The sequence below is a fragment of the Topomyia yanbarensis genome, chromosome 1 (assembly GCF_030247195.1).
Source record: "Topomyia yanbarensis strain Yona2022 chromosome 1, ASM3024719v1, whole genome shotgun sequence".
Classification (NCBI taxonomy): Eukaryota; Metazoa; Arthropoda; class Insecta; order Diptera; family Culicidae; genus Topomyia; species Topomyia yanbarensis.
In genome coordinates, this window is record NC_080670.1 from 35,285,027 (window position 1) to 35,303,186 (window position 18,160).

General features: G+C 41.6%; 1 protein-coding gene across 3 annotated transcripts in view; it reads right to left on the reverse strand.

The window, feature by feature from the left end:
- Positions 1–7,025: 7,025 nt before the first annotated feature.
- The window catches only part of LOC131677365 (GATA-binding factor C-like), a 375,702-nt gene continuing 364,567 nt past the window's right edge, over positions 7,026–18,160 (reverse strand). For all 3 annotated transcript variants that reach the window (XM_058957125.1, XM_058957124.1, XM_058957122.1), the window contains exon 4: positions 7,026–7,404. In XM_058957125.1, the coding sequence (XP_058813108.1) occupies positions 7,214–7,404 (191 nt within the window). In that variant the 3' untranslated portion in view covers positions 7,026–7,213. The remainder of the gene's footprint in view (positions 7,405–18,160) is intronic.

Below are 18,160 nucleotides of genomic sequence, written 5' to 3' on the forward strand. Positions count from 1 at the left end.
CTAGATCCACCGCCGAGGACTAGTCGAGTAGACTGCAACAGAGCAGCGAGTATGAGTCGTCGAAACGCCAGCGAACCGGACGTCACGCTCCACTCGGAATGAATAGCCAGAACGACCACGGCACCCCACCGGTTGTTCCGATAGAAAAATAGCGTAAACTAAAGAAGAATCGATATTGGGAAAACTTTTTTCGCCAGGGAACTCTCCGTTAGCGTAAGCTAGATTCGCCGCCTAGACTGAGTAGACAGCGACGAAACACCACTAGTCGCGGGTCATCGGCGCACCAGTGCACCGGATACCCTGCTTCACCAGAATCGCCGAACTGACCTCGGCACCTAGCTGATTAGCTCGATCTCGGGAGAACTTCTCTCGCCGGGGAATTCTCTGTCGGAGTAGGTCAGGTCCATCGTCGGGGACCAGACCGAGTTGTTCGCGAACAAGTCGAGGACTGAATGGATCAAGGAAGTAGTGCTAAATGGCCCAAGAAGTGAACTAAATGGTTTAAAGGAGTTGCGGTGCTAAATGGCACCGGTTACGGAGCCAAAGGGCTCAAGAAGTTGTAGTACTGAAACCAAATAAGAATCGGTATCGGGAGAACTTCTTTCGTCTGGGACCTCTCCGTCAGCTTACAGTCAGATTCACCGCCGGGAACGAGACCGCGTAGACCGCGACGATACACCACCAGTCGCGCCGGAGCTCCAGCAAACCCCTACTTTACCGGAATCGCCGAACTGACAGCACCTGGCTGGTTGGCTCGAACTTCTCTCGCCGGGGAACTTTTCGTCGGAGTAGGCTAGATCTATCGTCGGGGACTAGACCGAGTAGTTCGCGAATCAGTCGGAAGCTCAACGAGGAAGTGGTACTGAATGGCACAAGGGAACTGAAGGGCTCAGTAAATTAGACAGTCTGAAGTTTGCCGCCCAGATTGTCCTCGTAGGGGAAGAGCATTAATTCTATACCAACAACTAGCTTTCCTATCTTGACTACCCAAACCCGTTCCCTGAGTTGGTTTTTGAACATTTTTTCCTGCTCACAAAGTTTTTGAACATTTTTTTATATATATACTAAAAAAAATTTCATATCCCCCCCCGAAAAATTTTCTTACTACGCCACTGTCCCGATCACTAATAGAACATCCATTCTGACCGCATTTCTCCGTCCGTTCGATGCTCAGAGTTTGGTAGTAACGTTTTATCACATGACTCACCGCTGACTGCACGATTCCGAGTTGTTTTCCGATGTCCCGATGAGAGAGTTGAGGATTTCCCAGGTGCTAGCGCAAAATCAATTCGCGACATTGCTTTTCGAGTAACGCCATTTTTTTCAATTTTTGAAAAACTGACAACAATAAAAATACACTGTAAACACTACACTCTAAACCATTTCTACTTAAATTTTCAAGACAAAATACCAAATGAGTTATTTTCTACAGCGTTTTTTTTCGCTATGCAATTTTAAGTGTGACAGCCTTGTGTGAAATTTACAGAGCACCATTAAGGGGACCTTTTCTTAGATTCGACGGAAAATCAAAGTAATATTTAAGAATTTTTTCTGGAAAAATGAAAGAACATACGAACTTCTGCTTTTGATCTTTTATTTGTTATTTATTGGTAATTAGAAAATGATTTTTTTCTAAAATTCAAAATGGCGTTCATCTCGAATGCATGTTTTTTCTGCTAACGCAAGAATAGGTTTTGTTCTTTTGATCTGATTTCCTTTATTCAAAAATGTTTGGAAGTATATACTCTTTTGTCGGACTTGTACCTAACATTGGTATGAAAAATTAATCATTTAGAATTTTTAAACGCGATAACAGTCAAAAAAGAGACAAATTTCATTTTTTTCTTTGACGGATATGAAATTTTTTGTCATCAAAATTTATTGACATTAGGTATATGCCATAGGAAATTTTATTTATTTTAATAAATTATATTCTTTCCTCATTTCAGTTAACTACGAGATGCACCGACAAAGCAGGACAATGTTTCACGCGCGGAGAAGCCGCCATTTTGACTTTTCTAAAAAAATCATTATCTAATTATTTATAAATAACGGATGAAAGATCAAAATCAGAGGTTCGTATGTCTTTTCTGCGGAATCCAGGAGAAGGTCCCCTTAAATCGTTCAATATGACGATTGCATTCAGTGACTCTTATCTGCTTAGCAGCTATTCTGGTCAACAAAGGAAGCTTTTAAAAAGCAAACCATGTCCATCTACCGTCTGCGTTGTAAAACATCATCTAAGATAATAGTAGCCAATCATCTTTGAGATAGAAATGTAATTATCAAATCAATCGTCATATAAAAATAACGTTTCTATATGAAAAAGGCAAAACAACTCATGCTATAAAGAAGGAAAAATACCAATTCATTCAAAATTCTTGTTTATTGCATAATTTTGCTAATAGGTGAGTCCTTCATTATCGCGACACCACTAATAACCAACATTTCACACAACGGTTATTAGGCATAATGGTCTTTTGGTATAATTTTGAGAATTGATCACACTGAAGGTAATTTGACATAATTATTTTTTTTTCTTCAGGACAATGGTTGGTCATTTGGCATAATTTCAAATTGTGCGTATAGTAAAGGCCATTTGGCATACCGGACATTTGACATATTTTTAAGAAGTGATCACACTGAAGGTCATTTGACATAATTTACTCATCTTCAAGAAAACAGGCATGATTTCAAATTTGCCGAGGCACAACGTTGAGCCGTGCTACTACTGAGCGTATTTTGGAATAACTATTTTATGTTCAGGAAAACACTAACTTAGTATAAAGGTCGTTTGGCATGCGTATAATTATTGATAAAGTCCTTAGTTAGCACGGTCTTTCTTTGGGTAAATGATTTCCTGTATGTATTTTGGTGCACAGGGAACTTGTTAGATATGTATATGTAAGCGGCTGACCCAAAGCGCTCATGTTTGGACATAACGGGCAAACGAGTGGATCACAGATATACTTACACTTACGAGTTCGGGTTACCTGCCACCTCGTTCGGTGGATCCACATAGGCTTTGCTTGCCACTAGTATAATTAAACGTGTCTCAAAACAAAACTGGTCCGTTTATAATGCTGCAAAAAATTGTGTTACTGACATAATGGAATAAATAAATAATGTAGCTACCGCACATCGCTTCAAGTAGCGTGCTGTCCAACATCGTTGCTGCTCCGTCGCACTTAGACCCCTAGGTTTGAGTCATCCGGGCAAACGAGTGGATCACAGGTTTGCTTTCGAGGCGCAACTGCTTCCGACCTCGTCCGGAGTATCCTCAGCGGCTTTGCGCCGCTTTGGATTTCTCAACCGCGTTATGCGGCAAAGCAGCATAACACTATCTGCGCATCAAACACTAGAGCTGAGTAGAAAACTAATGTTTTACTATGTAGCGGTTTTAGGCTTTGGCGAAACCCAATAACGATAAAGCTGTTAATTATCGTATGGGTCAAAGGGTACCGCAATATAGTTGGTTGGATAGTATTTTTACATTATGTAATTTGAAAGAACATCTCATGATATAAAGAAGGATGCTATGCAAAAAATTCTAGTTATAGGAAAGTTGTGAAGCGAAAATTCACTGTGGAAAAGGTTCTAACGTATGGAGTAATTTCATAAGGCAGAAGTGTTCATTGTCTGGGGAAGTGGTACGTTTGCGTAGGACGAGAGCGAACCGTTTGACCATTCCCAGAATCTTCAAATAATTATGTCGAATATCCGTTATGCCAAATGACCTTCACTGTGATCCCTTTACAACATTATGTCAAATGTCCGTTAGGCCATGTGATCGTTTTCTAAAGTTGAAAAGAATTACACCAAATATCCGTTATGCCAAATGACCTACAGTTTAGTCACATCTCAAAATTATGCCAAATGTTCGTTATGTTAAGCGTCCTGTTTACCAAATGACCTTATACCAACTGACTTTATTCCAAATGACCCGTTCTCCACAAAAACGGCGCAAACCATCCTTGGACTGGCAAATCTCTCCATTCAAAGGTGCCTGTGGTCATGAATGGTTTATTGTGTTAGCCACAAGTGCATATGGCCTGCCAAATCAGATACTTTGAAGCGAATTCTGACAGCTTCTTTCGTTTCAAAAAGTCAACCACAGCAAACTTGCCTTACCTGTGAAACATTCCTGTCCCAGCAACTGCTTGAAATTCAATTGGATGTAGATCTCAACATAATTGACGAAGCATCGGTATTTCGTTAGCGTCGTGATGAGTTTTATGACGCGCATTTTTTTTCAGTCAATGCAGGATTCATATTTTTCATGGTTGATGCAAGAGTAGGGAACCACGTACCTGGTACGCATTTTCAAGCATGTTATATTTGCAAATGCTCCGGAAAACGTTGGAATGAACTGCTACTGAAAACTGCACTTACGTTCTTTCGGGACATCAGTCCCGTTCAATTGTTTAACCATGCACACAAGTAGAGTCTAGCTAATTTTCTAAAATTTAAAATACAGTTTTATGGTATTCGAGTGAACGCTCCGTAGATAAATCTGAACTTTTTGTAAAACTCTTCATATTTTTAGAAAAAGATTCATTATTGATATCCTTAAGAAATATCGCTCTGTATTTAAAAGTTACCATTTATTTCAGAAACTGAATTTTATAAATTTTTGAACAATTTAATATGCAACGAACTACCAAACTGTACTAAACTATTTTAGCTGAACTGCAAAATCCGTTTAGTCAGGTATTACTTTCCTCATAACAAAAATCGCTCCGCAAAGTTAATTATAGCTGACCCACAGAAAACGTGAACCAGTTCACCAACCAACCAGCCAGCGCCAATCACTTCACCAACTTTCCTCCGGAGCTACCTACTCCGAATAAGCAGCGTCCCACTACCAAACAGAATGTCGCGTCTTCCCAGAAACCCGACCAGCCCAGTCCCAACCCACCAGACAATGTTCCCTGGATGCTGCTCCGAGTCCGGACAAAACGACGCGACGAACAAAATTAAGCATGCTATTGAAAACATACGTGAGACAGGTTGTTTTATGTATTCCTCAATTTAATTAGTTTACATCCGATATAAATAAGGAAGCGATTTAAATTATTTCAGATTTGTGTGTTCCTCGCTTGTTAGGACAAGCCACAAGACACGGGACTCTGGCTAACGAAATGAAAGGGAGAAAAAAAACTTCACCGAAAGAATCAACAGAAGAGCCTTGTTCCTGGATACCGTGTTCAGCCCACCAGACAAAACGTAACTCCATCCTGAACACGGCCGTTCAAGCGCCCCGAGAGTTGGCGTACATATACGCTTTATGTCTCACGCTTTCTACCTCCCCGTGATCCAAACCTACCCTCGCGTTTCTACTCGATCGCAGAAGCTTCTTTGTCGTCTACCTTCGCGGAGCGGGGGAGAGTGAAATTGACAACAACAACAACAGCCACAAAAAACTTTCGAAACGCACCGGGAGCGAGGATCATCCTAAATTGTCGTATTCAAATCAGCTCCGGCCAATAAAATCAAACCCGGCGAACCCTATCGGCGGCAGCATCGATCGGCGATCCTCCCGGAGATAAGCCTTTCGGGGCGGACGGAAATCGATTCGAGCAAATTACGAGCTCGGTACGGCGAATGGGAGCGCGGATCGGTAATTGATCGATGATTACTGCGGATAAGTCAACCGACGACAAAGTTTGATTTTTTTCCCACGTTTGATTGCATGCCTGGCGTGGAGGGTCTGATGGTTAGCGCGATCGGATAAATCGGAACCGATTTTGACCCGGTTAGATTTGTTCATACTACCACACAGCTGACGGACCACATATTGGTCGGTTGGGGAATAGTTAGTCGCCGGTCGGTCGATGTGTGTGTGTGTCCTGAGGTCAAAAAGCAATTAAGATTCGAGTTCGAGCCGAAAAATAACACCCTTTGTGGTGCAGATTCGGTCCCCGGTTGCGAACAATGCCCCATAGAACGATCTCCTGTTCAAGTCTGGGAAAACGTTCTCCGGTGCAGGCGCGGTCGAATCGCGACGCATTGCGGTTTCAATTTTAACGAGGTTAAGCCCCCTTTTTTGCCGCACCAGACTCCTCGATCGGGGACCGACCGTGTCCCGTGTTGGCGAACTCTCGCCCCGATTCGAGACGGGATCGTTTTTCATTAACTTGAAGCTTTGGAGTTTTCCGCTGTGTGTTATAATTTTCTGCCGGTTTGCCTCGACTCGAGCTTGTTTCATTTCCCAATAGAAGGGGCGTACTGGTTCGATTATTGTTGTTAGGGCCGGTTCGATTCGACGGCTCGCTGGCAAATATTAATGCCCCGGGTTCGTCGCCTTATCGTGCGGAAAGGATTTGCTGTCTACGCGCGATGCAGGCTGGTGTTTGAAGAGAGCTGAGGGGTGTACAGATTTAAACGAGTCTTCAAGGTTAATTTTAAAACCAAACCGAGCCATAGATATGTAACTGACAGGTACTAAAAGACATTATCAAAGCAATTATAGATCAAAGTCCTTGGCATTATCACCTTACGAATCCTCCCACGCCCGGAAGAAAACCACTGCTATCAGCAGTCATAACCTAACCACGAGAATTTTCACAGGTGCTTCTGAAGGCTTGTCATCTTGCTGGACAATTTCCACCTCCTTCGCCTTCTAAGAGCACACATCCATTGATGTAAATTGTGTGTGTGTGCCCCAGCGCGCATTGATAATAATTATACGAACTCCATTGTCGTAGATCCGAGTTCGTACCAAGCGGCGGGAGGGTCGCGCTTTTTTCGTCTTCGTGTCCTATTTGGGACGACCATTCGCCCGCAAACCGGTCGGTTGCTTCTCACCAACAACCACCAAGCAGTACAAATGGCGCTCGAGTTTGCTGGGAAAATGAACAAACGGTTTTCTCGTTTTTTTTGTTCCTAATTTGCTTTTGTGATGGTTAGTTCCTGTACTTATTTTGTTCTTCTCGCAACCTTATCAGTTACATCCATCTCTTGTGTCGACTTAATAGCCCGGCCCAGGCCAACAGGTTTCATTCGCCAGAGACCGCGCGGACTGCGGGTGCGGGTGCAGGGGGGTGGGGATCGCAAAGGTACACATAATAATAATTACAATTCAGACCTTGCTCTCGCTCTCTAGGTCGTCGTCGTAACTGTGGAGGTCACACGCTGTCTTTGCCTTTGCATGACATGTCCAATTTGCGCTACCGAACTCCCGCGAGCGCCAGCGATTCCTCATATCGAAATGTTAAAAAAATAAATAAATAGTTCTAACACAGATACTTACGCTAACCAGTCTTCGCTTCGGTTTGATTAGCGGCCGATTCTGGCCGTTCATCTTGTAGTAGAGACCGCAGGCGTTGCACAGATAGTGACCGGTACCGTCCCGTCGCCATAGAGGCGTCGAGGTAGCACCGCAGTTCACGCACTCTCGGCCCTCTGCGGAAGGAAGAGAAGGAGAGGAAAAATCGAAAATTAGAACTTACTTTTTTTCGTTGTTGGTTTCTTCGGACGATAATTCGTGTTTCGATCGAATTTCTGTTAGGTACATGTTTAATTTTAATTGCTTCTTTGTTTCGGCTGGTGACTGCTGCCCCCGCGGGGATAGCTGGTCGGGAATGTCAGTTGGTGACTACATTATTCGTTAAGTGACTTTGATGGATTAGATAAGATCCAGTTGCGTGTTTATTTAATAATGTTGTATTTTTAATTAGGATAGTATCTAACAGTTTCAAAAGTTAATTTGAAGATTTTCAAAATGAGACAGTAAACTTTCACCTTAGAGAACAATATAACATTCTGCTTCGACTCTGTTTTGTTTTTAAAGACTGCCCCAGGAAGTATGGACGCAGTCAGAAACCGCAGCCATTTCGCAATAATTGATTTGTTAATTTTTATGGCTGCGTCCTGTTGTTTACCTTTATCTCTTAGTAGTTGTGTAGCGTATTAATCGTTTCCAACAGTTTATTTCAGAATTGAATACTTTATACTGACGTCACAAATAAACTCGATGTTCATTTTTGACAGTTCGCTTGTACTGTTTACATGGACTTAGAAAAATTCTTTACGATTTGCTTCTAGCGAATCTAGTCGTCCACAAATTTTTCTAAGTCCACGTAAACAGTACTAGTCAACTGTCAAGAAAAGTGAGGTTAACTGCGTCAGTAAAAAACCTAATACGTGGAATTTCAGCAGAACAACGTCAAAATGCACAAATTGTGTACAGTACTCAGAACGTCAATGAGAAAAATGTCAAAAAAGGAAGGAATAAGTGAGAAAGCCGTGCCAACAGCGATCAAGAAGTTTGGAGTAAAGCATCATAAATCCGGCAAATAATATAACCAAATCGCTCATATTCTCTTGATTCATAAAGGTTGCTAAGATTGTTAAAAACTGTTCAGTGTGGTTCAGTCGTTCCAACGAAGCGTTCTGGACTTCCATCGAAGACAAGTTCTCGGATTGACAGATCGTCAACAATGCAAAGCAGAATCGTGGGTTGTGCGATCCAAAAATTGCAAAGCAAATCGAAAGTGAGTTTTCTATTCCCGTGACACCTTAGACAATCCGAAATAGACTTCACCAGCAAGGTTTTGCGGGTAGAGTAGCTCTGAAGAAACCATATTTATCAGAGAAAAATATTTAAAAAATGGCTGCAGTGCGCAAAGAATGATATTTCATGGACTGTCGACGATTGGAAGAAGATTATGTGATAAGATGAGATGAAATAAGTATTTTTTATCTAATGGTATCACAAGATACAAGCCGGAAGACTGATGGAAGCTTGGAAAATGAGCGTCGGAAGCCTACAGTCAAACATGGCGGAGGTCACTTTATACTACATTGTTAATTGTCAACATACTTGAACTGCCTTTGCAGGTAGGGTTATGATATTGGTGTCGGTGGCTTGGTCTAGCACTGGAGAACTCGAATTCATCGACGCAATAATGACAAAAGGAACTTATTTGGATATATTGAAGTGAAAACTCCAGGTAAGTGCGCGGAAACTAAAGATAGGCCTGGCATATACGTTTCAGCAAGACGGAGATCCGAAGCATATCGCTATGGTTCAAAGATCATAAAATAAATGTTATAAATTGCCCTCTACTGCCTCTTGACGTTAACCCGATAGAACATTTGTGTCTATTTTGAAAATTAAGCTGTTGTTGTGGCCAAAGGGGATCACACAAAATATTGAAGAGTGGAGTACAATGAGGTCGAATAGGTATGGGGTACAATAGGTATAGGGCTATGTTATTGCAGAGGTCGCTCATCTTTTGTGAATTAGATACACGGTAGAGAACATCGTTGATGGCTGTCATTTCGGCTGTTACCGTGGATCAGCTGTATTAGTTACGGCGTCATTTATGTTTTCATGTGTTGTTCTGCGAAAACGCATTGTTTTTCGTCTTCTGTACAGTACATTTAATTAGTGTAAAAAATGTTGAGTGAATTTTTTCGTACGTAAAAATTAAAACTGAATACTAGTTTTGTGTTGGTTTTTCGATATTTTTGCTTTTGAAAAAAATACATACATCAACATGAAACATACGCTTGGGGGCACGATATGTCAGGCAATTTGGGGGCACTATAGATCAGTACTGATCGTCTCACAGCTAATCAACCACGTGAGCAGGTATGCACAACTTCAATTCCACACTCTGGCGACGGCGAGGATACCGAAGAAGTCATTCGCAAGTTCAAAGCCAGACGCGGCTGCCGAAACAACACGTTTTTTCAACATTTCCTTTGGCGGTTCATAATTTTTAACATCCTTTGCCACTTCTCATTTTATACCGGAATGACGTCAATCTAATTTTTAAATAATCTGCAGTATTAATACTCTTCAAATAAAAGTTGAACCGGTGAATTTCTATACTTTATTGTTTTGATAGATTTTTTATCGAAAATGTTCAAATTGACCAAGGGTGGATAAACTTTTTTTTGCAAAGTGGAACGTGGCCTAATGGATTCGTTTAACGGAGATCTGGCGCTAGAATACTAGGCGCACGACCGGACAACATGTGTAATATCGCGATAATTGTCACCACAAGCGAAGGCTCTTCACGACTCCAATAAGCCGGAGCCGCATCCAACGTATAATCATTGCACACGATCCAAGATATCACCCGAATGAAGTCACGACCATCATCCATTCCCTTGAACCAAGGTTTGTTGACACCTTTGGGATTCCATTGTTCCACAAAATTTGAATTTCGAGCTTCGTCTGATAAGAAATACTGAAAAATTTCGGCTTCTCATTATCATTCTAATCTAAGTGTCTATTGTTTGAATGTGAATCTACGTGGAATGCTGCCAAAACAGGATTCTTGGTTCCGTGCATGCAGATCAAAGCTTGAATCGAATACACAACATAGGACCTAACCACCAGACGAAATAATGTTTCTCTCGTTTATCCGTCAACGAACCGGTGCCCACAACCACGTTTTCAGCTTTCATCAAATTTTACATTTGTCTTTTAACGCCGCGTATATTAAGACAAAATTCGAGCGATCCGACGTTCAACAAGTCCTCATAGGACTTTTTCGCGTACAATTCCGAGCACTCTCTGTTCCACCATGGAATAGGAGACCTCCACGGGTGGCCGCGCCGGATACTCGTTTCGTCTGACCTTTAATCGAGAATCAAAAGTATGTATTCTTCCACCGGACGAATTTCATATTTCGATTCGATTGTTTCAGATATATTGGATCTAAAGCTCTTTCAGTCTTCTAATTCTAAATTCTAATAGCCCCTTGAAAAGACCTTAAACATGGTCCGTGACAAAATTCACAACCATCAAGGTACCATAAAATGGTCTCAATAACCCATAAATACACCAACATATGGTATTTTATATGAGATCTCCCGGACCAAGGCGATGGTATTTTCATGATTTGAACCCATTTCAAACACCCATGTCAAACCCCATGACCATGGTGGTATTACGGGTTTTTCGTTTGCTCGCGATCGTCGCGAAGACGATCTACCTTACTGCCTGATATTTGGCTATGTGGTGTTTGAACCCATGAGTATTTGATCGGGATAAGCGATCTACCTTACTGCCTGATATTTGCGACTATCTCACTACAATTGGAAGTCTGAAAGAGCTATAGATCCAATATATCCGAAACAATCGAATCGAAATAAGAAATTCGTCCGGCGGAAGAATACATGGTTTTGATTCTCGATTAAAGGTCAGACGAAACGAGTATCCGGCGCGGCCACCCGTGGAGGTCTCCTATTCCATGGTGGAACAGAGAGTGCTCGGAATTGTACGCGAAAAAGTTCTATGAGGACTTGTTGAACGTCGGATCGCTCGAATTTTGTCTTAATATACGCGGCGTTAAAAGACAAATGTAAAGTTTGATATAAGCGGAAAACCTGGTTATGGGCACCGGTTCGTCGACGGATAAACGAGAGAAACATTATTTAGTCTGGTGGTTAGGTCGTATGTTGTGTATTCGATTCAAGCTTTGATCCGCATGCACGGAACCAAGAATCCTGTTTTGGCACCATTCCACGTAGATTCACATTCAAACAATAGACACTTAGATTAGAATGATAATGAGAAGCCGAAGTTTTTCAGTATTTCTTATCAGACAGCTGAGGGGAGTATAGTTTCAATGTTATCTGAAAACCATCGGTGGAATGTATATGGAAGCAATCGCCTTCGAATCAGGCTTGACAAGCGACTACTTCAATACCTGGTACCGAGCAAAGTTTAACTCGATTGAAAGAATATTTTTATCCTAAAAAAACGCATCATCCACAGTGTTTTCTCAGTCCTGGCAAATAATGTTAAACATGTTAAGGCAAAAATCTACTTCATAAGTTAACTAAGTTGTCTATTAAACATTTCAAAGAAGTGTATCATCTTTTGCAAACGATGATCAGCTAATTCGCTAATTCATCGAGTAAAGTCACGGACTCGATGAATTAGCGAACGACGGATACTATCCCCCACACTATTTAGTAGAAAGTTGCTTCAAAAATGTTCTCGCTGTTGAAAGTTTTTAATATCATATATTTCATCTGTCCAGCATTAGGTTCAATATCTGGCTGAAATATAGGGACATTTGTGGTTTTTGATGTGCCATGTGAAAATTCCTGCTAGCTTCTAAGATTTCCTAGACCGCGAGCTACTTACTTCGATTTTGTAACAGCACTTCCTCGAATTATTATATTTGGAGGCCCATCAAAAGACACCCTCCTGCTTTTACGAGGGAGCTTAGGAGAGGAAATGTATAAGCACATTAGAAGATGTGCCCTCGGTGGGATTGTCGCTCTTTGGTGAACTAAAGGCGTGGTATTTCTCGATTTCTAATCCAAAATTTTCACTCAATGAACCAAAGGGTTCTTAAAGGAGCCAACCCCATAATTAAGCAGACTCTTCGCAATTAAGTCGGATACTACACCATCAATCTCTACTTCCCGCGTCGGCAAGTAGACAAGATATTTTTCGTACACGGCCGCCTCTTGTTTACTCGGATCACGCGATATCGGTGATGTTAAATGACTTTTCCTTGCTCCGGAGGTAGGACAATCCAGGAGTCAGTTGTTTTGGATGTATATAAGTTGTATAGGAAAGGAGAGGGCTGTTTGTCTTACTACACGCTCGGGCGAACAGTGTTACGCCGGCCCTGACGAGAAGCATCGATCAGGCTTAGAGTGCAAAAGCTGTACGATACAATGCTTGCGGAGAATTCGAACTGTATAACCATGGACCACGAAACCGACGTGACTACAAATCCTTGCCGGGTCCACAATATTATACGACGAGAGAAGAGCAAGGTGTGAATCAGTCTGACACATCTATTCATGTCGAAAAACTCGACAAGAAAGCTATGGTTCGACAAGCTATTTGTGGCTGCGGTAAGATTTCGCAACCCTTCATAATAACTGCTTAACCTTCCGGTAGTCACGCTAGTGCACTGAGTGCACGCTGCTCTGAAAATCTAGCGAAACAGTCTTAGGGCACCAGCGACTGATCGTTCAGTGGGCCATAAGTGCGACTTCCAAAGGGTTAAATGAACTGTGAAATATACATCAAGGAATGTTTTATAAAATGACTTCTACCTATGATTCGGAATCACAAGCATACTATTGCCTTCAGGCCAGATTTTACGTCTTGTGAATACGCGACATCAACGGTAGACTGGTATCCACCAGGAATGTTACTGTCGCTCCAAAAGACTTGAAACCTCCTAATTGTCCGCACATTCAACCAATTGAAGAATTTTGGGAATTGACGAAGGAATATAGTAGGAAACATTTCTTGGTATCAGATACAGCATTCAACAGTTTGAAAAAGAATGAAAGAAAGTGTCAAAAGTCGTCGCCAAGCAGCTAATTTTTTCTGTTTTTATAGCATAGTGTACAATGCCTTGGCTTGCTAAGCCAAACCAAGTTTCGGTTCAGTAATTCTCATCTGCTTATCAATACTCCTTTTCACGCAGGACTATGGGTTTGCTCAGAAAGGCCAATAGTGTTTTAATTTTTGGAACTAATTCCAAACGAACGATAACTTAGTCCTGTCACTAAGTTAGTGTCGGATTCTGATGAGACGAAGTCGAAAGACAAATTCCGCAACTAATATAGAAATGTTAATTTTCGGATCTTTCAACCTTTACTTATTGGAATAATCTAATCTTTAGGTGATGTTTGTTATCCAAATTTATGATACTTAGATTTACGAGGTTTTCGATCGTTGGATGATTAGGTCCTTCAATTTTCATATCTTTGAAGTTTTGTCAATCAGAACTTCTATGCTCACGAGATACTATCTGGGGTCGATCATTTACTTGTGAAAAACAGGTAGTGTTCCTTTTGGGGTTTCAAATTGATTTTTGTGTCGGCTGCCAGATACTGATGAGACATTGTTGACACTGAATCTTAAATTTCCATTAAAAATATGTATCAGTTACACACAACGTTTGTAGCTATCCTAAATGAAAACATATTCAAAGAGGCCAAAACGAAATAGAAAGGAGTAAAACATCCCAAACCTTTTCAAATTTTGAATAAATTCTCCAAGCACCATAAACAAACGTTTTGTTTGTGGACCGACAATTTCGCATTAGTTTCTATAAATCTTGAAGCGAGTTCTCTGTACACTCCAAATTGTTGTACACATCAACTAATCCATAAACCTCAAGTTTTAACTTAAATTGTTACCACTGTATGTACCTCGTAAAACAACTAATCCCATCCGAAAACTCTCCCGTAATTGATCCCCGCTTTGCAGTTCCGCTCCTTCTCACACTAAACAAAGCCAACCCAATTCCCCGCTCACGGGCATGCAGAAAGCAAAAATGTTCATAAATACCTGCAACTTGTCCCCAGCGCATTTTTTATACGAATTAACCAAAACATTAGTCAATTGAGTACCGCCATCCCCCCGTCAGCCCCAGAGAATTACTGAACCAAGTCATCTCCAAAGAAATCGTTGTTCCAGACACGCCACACATAGCAGAAACAATATCTTACATGATACCAAACGAGCGAACGGAACACAATGATGACAACGATATGGGTTGCTCGTTACCGCAACCCTCTCCCTTTTTCTCTCCCTGGTTAGCCCTTGTTTTGAACGATCTTCGCGTAGACTCGAACACTGGCAGAAGAGGTAGCTTCCTCTCGGAGGTCGTTCTCTTGTTCCACAATTTCCCCTCCAGGTCTTTCGAGCGTTACAGCTCCGCAGTGCGCTATCAAAATAATGTCTCTTCCACTAGTCCGCCCTCCTCTCCCCAACCATTCCGGCCAGAGGAAAATGAAACGGGGCCCCGGCTGCCTTCAACACACATGGTGAGGGTTTTGTCTCCAGCGATTTATTTTGGAAAGATCATTAAGCAACTGATTTATTATCGGTCACCAAAAAAGTCTCTCGTTTTCGCTCTCCACAAACTGCTGCTGCTGCTATGACTCCGGTCCGGTGTTCGACCGAGACCTGACGGTCGAAGATACGTACTGCTGTCCCTCGCAGCAAATCCCGAAGAAACTCACACGCTTTTTTTTCGGGGGTTGTGCTTTGCCTTCGCTCGACACGAACCCGGCTCTGCGTCCGTCCGTCTGTCTCTTCCTCCACGCAGGGGGAATCGGACAGGTAACACGCCGCGGTGTGTTGTCCGATTCTGGGAAAATATGCTACAGGTAATCGGGACGAAGCGCATGGGTAGGGAAATAGACAGCAAAGAATAATATTCAAAATATAAATGAATAAAATTTTTAATTTATGTCATCGCTACCGAAACGGTTATTGATATCGGCTGGGTTGGGGAGACCCTAGGAAGAAACCTATCTCATTAGTGGTGAGAACGAGGGCGGAGATTGATGGTTTCCAGTTGGGCTGCTGCTGCTGCCGGGTGATGGGTTCAAATGGTGGAAATAGCTGGTTTGGGAAATGGTAGGATGTTTTCAACATAAGTTTTTGAGCCAGGAAGACTGTCATAATGATTTAACTGAGTTTAAGGGGTTTTGCCACTACGCAATAGTAAACGAGATGATTTAATTGGTTAGAGCCCAAAAGGAAGTAACCTAACTTTTTTCCGAAACTCTTTTTTGTAGGCAATCGATTTACCAACTACACTATGCCCGTCCCCTACTAAAAATTTCAATACGCCCGGAGAAAATAAAGTAAAACCCGGCGATCCGGAGATCGTCCTTCGAAAACCGGAGTCACCGGGTCAAGCCAGAAGAGGTGGTAACCCTAGTTTTAGAAACTGAAACTAAAAATAGTATTTCAAATCTACTTTTTATTCGTTTTCAATTCACCAGATATTGCCAGTTTTAGATGCACAACTATATTATTACATCTTCGAAGCCATCTTAGTACATTTCTAGACCATTTCAGGGCACCATTCTAGTACACTTTCAAAACATTCTAGTACACCCTGAAAGCAATGCTAGTTCACCCTGAGAACAATTTTACTACACGCAGCAAATCTTTCTTGTACACCCCTGATACCATTCTAATTTACTTTTAAATTTTATTTCAGTACAGCCATTAATCCTTTACAGTATTTCCAATATACTCTTGAAAACCAAGATCGTTAACCCTTAAAACCTTCTAGTGTATCCTTAACTATTCTAGTACATTCCCTTAGTACACTATTAAACCAATGCTAATATACCCCAGAAGCAATTATAATGCACCAGTAAACAATTCTAGTCCACCTCCTAAATCAATTCCAGTACATCTCTAGAACTATTCTAGTACAACCCACACTGTTATTTTTGCCAAAATATCAATTATTAACGTAAAAAATCGGTGGAGGTTTGGGTTGAGGTTTTGTTAGAAGATGAATATTCTTTCAGTGCTGTGTTTTTCGTGATTAAACAGCGAGATTTTTTAAATGTTTCTCTTAGCAAAAATAATGAATGATGTCTTCAAAGAAGTTTTAGAGTTTATATTTGTAATTATTTTGTCGTAGTCACTATTTTTATTCGTTTTAAAAATATTTGTTTATTTGTTGTACCGTCACCAACAGACCCCTTGGCCCCAATGGTGGTTACTTAAACTAATTACATTTCAGAATACGAATTATTTTAGTTTTTATCGAATTCCTTGTCAGGTTGAAGTCAAACGCCGTCGCCACACTGTTAAACACACGCTGGAGTCCGGTAACAGCGCTCTGGCGCCCATAGTTAGTTCTCCTGAATGGGACTCGCAGAAGAGAGTTATTGCGCAGAGCTCGAACGCGAGCTTGAAGATCGAGGCGTCCGAGGATTGTAGGGCAATCCACCCTGGCAGACAGTAAGTCCGAGACGAACAGGGCTCGAGAGCAGTCCCTCCGGATGCTTAGAGTATCGAGCTGTATTAACTAACAACGGTTTTCGTAGCTCGGCAGCTGAAATCTGTTTTGCCAAGGAAGATGTCGGAGTGCAAAGCGTATGAACCGGCGTTGGACGGCCTCGATTCTGTCGACACCGTTCTGGTAGTAAGGGTTCCAAACAGCAGAACAATATTCCAGTGTTGAGCGAACCAGCGCACAATAGAGAGATTTTAAACAGTATACGTCCTTAAAGTTTTTCGCTATTCGGAAGATGAACCCAAGCTGTCTTGAAGCCTTATCCACAATGGATGATGTATGTGGTTTGAACGTTAGTGCCGAATCCATGATGACTCCGAGATCCTTGACGTTAGAGTGTCTTGGAATACTCGAGTCGAAGAGATGGTAGGTAAACTGAATCGGATGGCGTTTCCGCGTGAACGTAACGATTGTGCATTTACTCGGGATAAAAACCATTCTGTTTCGATCACACCACGTACTAAAGCTCTCCAATTCACTCTGAAGAAACTCGGCATCGGTTTTATCACGTATTTGTCGAAACATTTTCATGTCGTCGGCAAAAGAAAGGCGGGGTCCTTGTAATTTGATGTTGACGTCATTAAAGTAGAGGAGGAATATCACTGGACCGAGATGGCTTCCTTGTGGGATGCCGGATGTAGCGAAGAATGGTGTAGATAGACAGTCCTTAATGCTGATTTGGAGTTGCCTTCTATCGAGGTAGGAACGAAACCAGCGCAGAAGTTGTCCATGAATACCGAGTTTGTCCAGCTTCACTATTGCGATATCATGATTGATTTTGTCGAAGGCCGCAGATAGATCCATGTAAATAGCATCGGTTTGCAATCCGTCAGCGAATCCATCCATTGCATATGTTGTGAACGAGAGCAGGTTAGTCGTTGTCGATCGTTTAGGCATAAATCCGTGTTTTAAAAATATTCTGCATTATTTTTGAGTGACTCCTCTAAACATATCTGCATACCCAAGGAAATTCTCTTGAGTTCAAACAGCACACAGCCTCTTGATAGATCGTAAGTATGGTCCATTTCAAACTTCACAGTCATACAAATAACATAAAATGGTCTCAATAACCCATAAATACACCAAAATATAGGATATATATGGGATCTAGCCAAAGTGATAGTGTTTTCATGGGTTAAACTCATTTCAAGCACCCATTTTGGGCACCATGGGCATTGAGGCATTATGGGCTGTTCGGTTGCTCGTAAATATATCTTAAGAAATATCAGTTTGTATCCATTTGAATGAGAAATGAATGGGCAGTAAATGTTGGATATAAGCTAAGTAGCGTTTTGCGTTTCGAATTCATTTCCTCAGTAACTAACACCGTCTTGGGAACCAGTTTAACAAATTTAAATAAAATCCAAAAAGTCACTAGGCTAAACACT